Below are 4,701 nucleotides of genomic sequence, written 5' to 3'. Positions count from 1 at the left end.
GTTACTATGCTTACTAAATACATCGATTTTTTTTCCACTTTTGGCTTTCATGTCAAAGGCTGCTCACTGTTTTTTTTTTTAACCCCAGATGACTACATTCGGTGTTTTGTTATAACAGAAGGCATGATATTTCACTTTATTTACCCGTGAGTTTATGTATTTTTCTATGATATTAAAAAAGCTATGGATTCATAACGGCAAACGCATAACTACAAAAACCAGGATTCAAAAGATTAATTGAACCATATATGTGGCGCAATGCGTGTGTGCCCATCGGAGCACATCATCGGAGTAAAAGCGCGGCTTCGTAGACCTCCAAATTATATATTTTCCACAGCAACCTATCTCGCCCAACATTCGGTTTGCGATTATAGTTACATACAGGTTACAAATGTACTATAGAAACATGGACAACTCTCATTTACAACTTTGTTTGCGTAAATCATAAAAAGGTCGTAAACCAATCAATAAGACTTCTTCAGGATCGAAGGACTTGGATCCTGCTCCCAATACATTCAACGTTTGTCAAAGGTTTTGTATGTATATATGTGACTATCCACTCCCACACCACTGGTTCTTTTCCTTTATTTCATTAAAATCCGCCATGTTCGACCACACACGCGGCTGGAAAGACGGTTAAACGTATCCTTCCGTCAAGTCTTTTACCAATCTAGAGCTCGCCGCTGTATTTATTCTGTGGTTCTGTCGTTTTTTCGCAAAAAAATGAACGCTAAAAATATACTGCGTGTCAATCCGCCATTTCTTTCGTGCTGACCGTCGACGGTTAGGATTGTTTTCACTGTTGAGGGGCTTGTAGTCAGGAAAAATGAAACACAGTGGACAAAAACGTATTCTCCGAAAATCAAAATTGGTTTATTTTAAACAAGAAGCGAAGAATGCAGTATTTTTCTTTCGCCGACACGCTTTTTCCAAGATCTTCGTAATCAGCGCGTTGTCTTCGCGTCGTCCCTCTTCATACCAACAGAGAGAAAATGGAGTCGTTTGTAACGCACCAAGCATTGTTGTGATTGGCTGTCGGCTTTTGATTGACATACCCATCCCTCGGTGAAGAAAGGGGGCCGATACTAGCGAGCCTTCACAAAAGCTGCAACCAATGACAGTTTGGTTTGGCGAGACCTCATGATCTTTCCGTTGATTGGCTAGTTGGAGGAGTGAGTGCTGGCGCTCTTGGTAGTTGTAGTGGGTAGGCATTGTTCTCTTAAGGCGTTCCAGAGGCACACAGACTACAACTCCCAAGAGAAGGCACGCTGGCGCCTGCGCAGCGCTGAGGCCAGTTCTGGTATATAAGACATTGGCGAGCACTAGAAACAGCAGTCTGGAGTCAGCAAGCTTAGTTGTTGCCTCTTGGGTGGGAAGTGGAATCGGGGAGACCTAAGGGGGCGGGGACCAGCCTGACAGCTGCTTTAGTGATATTGAAGAGCAGAACTACAAGAAAAAAGAAGGGTTGTTTGAGCAACTCTTTCCACAAGACACAACTAGCGAGACGTTGCAGAACTTATAAAAATGCCCCGCCACACCTTGCTGCAGGCGGGGAAGGCTGAAAGAGGAACCTGAAACATTAACGACCGAAAGCACTGCCAACAGGAACTTCGGAGATCAAACAGCGCTGATTACAGTCACCCAGCGCTCACCAGCTCAGCAAAAGAATGGAACAACCTGAGCTGTCAGACAACTGCCAAACTTCCCCCGTGAGTGCAGGTGGGGGAGGATCTGCGCATGCGCGGCGAATGGAATTGGACGGTGGGTGGCGCTGCGAAGACACGACAGAGGAAGATTGTCATAGAGCGCAGAGTCCGGAAAAGAAATACCATAGAGAGGAAACGAGACAGGAAGACAGCTGTCATAGAGAGGAGGAGCGAGAATACCATAGAGCGCAGGAGAGAGACCAATGGGTGCTGCAAGAGCTGGACTGCGCTAGAGAGCTCAGTTTGTGGCCAGAGCAAAACTCCACTTGGCAGCATGCCAGTGTCCCGCAGGGAGGGGGAGGCCTGGACGAGACCTTCAAGCTGCCCGGTGGCGGCGAAAAGGTTAGTTGTGACGCAGCGCCACCTACCGTTAAAGAGTGGAAGGGTGGGGTGGGCACGATATTTGCTGGTGACGGATGGGATAGGAGCGCGCACCCTGCCCCGTGTGGTGGAGGGGATGATGAGTGGCGGAAAAAAAAGCACCGGCGCCGACCTTCGAAAAAGAAGAGGCGCTGGAAGCCTTACTTCAAATTGTCCTGGGAGGAGAAGCAGCAGCTGGAGGAGCGGGAGAGTGTTCGCGCGGCCCGCCTTCGGGCCGAGATGTTCGCTAAGGGGCAGCCTGTGGCACCTTACAACACAACGCAGTTTCTCATGGAAGACCATGCCCAGGCCGAGCCTGATCTGCGGAGCGGAGGCGGCACGGAGAGCAGCGAGGAGGAACCCCCCGAGGAAGAGTCCGAGGGCCCGGGCAGTGATGGTACGGGAGGGCCCGGTTCTGGTCTACGTCCCGGGGGTTTCCTGCTCAAAGATTTCTCTGAGACATACGAGCGCTACCACACCGAGAGTCTGCAGAACATGAGCAAACAGCAGCTGGTGCGTGAGTATCTGGAGCTGGAGAAGTGCCTGTCCCGTATGGAGGACGAGAACAACCGGCTGCGGAGGCAAGGGATAAGGGTTCCTCACCGACACCTTCATAAGGACTCTCATACCCATGCAGGGAACGCGCTGTCCCGACATCATGGGGCAGAGCCTCACCCACCGACCAGAGGAGACCTCATACTACCCCTTAGGGAGGACCCACACTACTCGGATTCAGACTATCTCCTAAGGGAAACTCCCTTGCAACGCCATACGGAAGACAATCGCCCAGATCCACTTCCCAGGGGATACCCCCTGCAGCTCCCGAAGGGTCCTCCCCACCCAAACGTAGAGCCCCTTGAACACCCCCATCCCAGAATCCGAGAGCTGGAGCTCGAGCTGGACCGGCTGCGAGCTCAAAACACGCAATTGATTCAGGAGAAAAAAGAGAACCGCCTTTCCAACAGCTACGGGGACTGAACTTATTCCAAAGGAGAGCAAGGACGTTTAACACGTAAAAGCTGTACACTTATGTATATATCAAGAGACTGGCCCTCTTTATAAGCGGGTGCTCGTTGAGACTTTACTTGGTTTCCTTCGCACTCTTCTCCTGTTCGCAAAATCATACTAAATAAGAAATGGAGCCGACACACCCATCCCCTTTTTTGACGCTATTTGTACTTCTGCCCTTTCCGTGAAACGCCATTATTTAAGACGCTCTTCTGTCGTTTATTCTAAATCTATTCGCTGGATGATGTGGTATCCCTCCGTACTAGGGAGAGTCATTTATGATTCTCCCTTCCATGAAAGATTGGCTGTAATGGTAATGCAAACGACTGTTCTAGGTGCCCCTTCGTGATATTATCAGCCTGTGTGCATCATCCTGGTGTGAAGTATTCGCCCATGTAAGCATTGTGTAAACGATTTCCCCGTGGCAGCTGACCTTTTACGAACGATTTGCATATCTAAGTTAACTTTAAGAACAACGAATCGCCCTTTTATTTTAGGCTAATGCGACACCCCCCTTGGATGCGGAGGTCCTCACAAACGGTGCATGAGGAGATTTCCCCATATGTGTAGGGTCTTGTATTACTATTGCTCGGGTCATGCCCGTTTTAAATATTTCTGTACACAAGTCACATTTGTCCCGGGTCTTAAACCATGTAAAAATGTTCTCTTTGTACTTACAAAGGATCCCAACATGGGTAAAGATGTATGAAACGCTTTTGTACGAAACCACAGCTGTGTTCCTTATTGACTTAACTCATCGCATCATTCAATTCTACGTTTTTACCATTTTGATCAGTGTATTTTGCCATGTCTTCTATCCATATTGGTGTTTTTAATTATGTGCTGCCAACTTATTGGGCTTCAGGGTAGCGGGGCAGCGTTAATTGTTCGTGCATTTGTTTTAATTGGAATTGTTGCAAATATTACGCTTATTTAAAAAAATAAAACATCTTATTTGAGAGTGCTAAAAATAAATGGCCAAAATTCTAAACTTTAATTTGTGTGGGTTCCAATGAATGTTAATCAAAAAATCTGCCTGTAATATAGGTTTGTTTTTTCTATAGCTATTTATACAGCTTAATCTTAAAGGGGTATTTTTAATCGCCCTTCAATGTCCATTTTGAAAGGGATTTTCATAATTTTAGGGCAAATAAAAAGATGACTTGAATCGTGTTGTGTGTTTTTCTTCGTCTGGTATTGACAACACTTATTCCTGTATACTTTATCCTTTTTACAAATTGATTCTAAAGAACATCTACGGAAGGAGGAGCAGAACTGTCGCTAATGAACCTGCCATTTGTTTTAGCGCTCTATGAAATTTGTCAGAGGAATGCATTTTGCGGAGCCCTGGTAGAATCCGGAGACTTATGGTCTTTAAAAACTTTGGGCCATTTGAAGTCCTGGTACGATGGAAGGTTCATCCAATTAGCCTGCAGTAAAACAGAATTTGCTGGCCAACATGGGTAACATGTTGGGCCTGATTTACAGACACCTTTTTCAATGCCCCCCCCAAATCAAAAACGCTTTGCAAATCATGTCCAATGTATCTAATATCTCAGAACCATTGCGTGCCACCTGTGGCTCGCTGTGAAAACAGTGTATGTAGTTATTGAAGTACGAACAACAT

The 4,701-nt window shown here is 46.6% G+C and overlaps 1 protein-coding gene across 1 annotated transcript; it reads left to right on the top strand.

Moving 5' to 3' along the window:
- Positions 1-1,321: 1,321 nt before the first annotated feature.
- LOC138521422 (protein HEXIM1-like) lies at positions 1,322-4,242 on the top strand. The gene has a single exon (XM_069634233.1). The coding sequence runs from the start codon at positions 1,668-1,670 to the stop codon at positions 3,042-3,044; it is 1,377 nt and encodes a 458-aa protein (XP_069490334.1). The 5' UTR covers positions 1,322-1,667; the 3' UTR covers positions 3,045-4,242.
- The last annotated feature ends 459 nt before the right edge of the window (positions 4,243-4,701 follow it).

This window comes from Ambystoma mexicanum, chromosome 13 (genome assembly GCF_040938575.1).
Source record: "Ambystoma mexicanum isolate Mex_15411 chromosome 13, UKY_AmexF1_1, whole genome shotgun sequence".
Taxonomy (NCBI): domain Eukaryota; kingdom Metazoa; phylum Chordata; class Amphibia; order Caudata; family Ambystomatidae; genus Ambystoma; species Ambystoma mexicanum.
This window is presented reverse-complemented; position numbering and strand designations above follow the sequence as displayed.

Excerpts from the sequence above, each read along its gene's own strand:
- LOC138521422 (XM_069634233.1), top strand. The coding sequence starts at position 1,668 with ATGGAACAACCTGAGCTGTCAGACAACTGCCAAACTTCCCCCGTGAGT.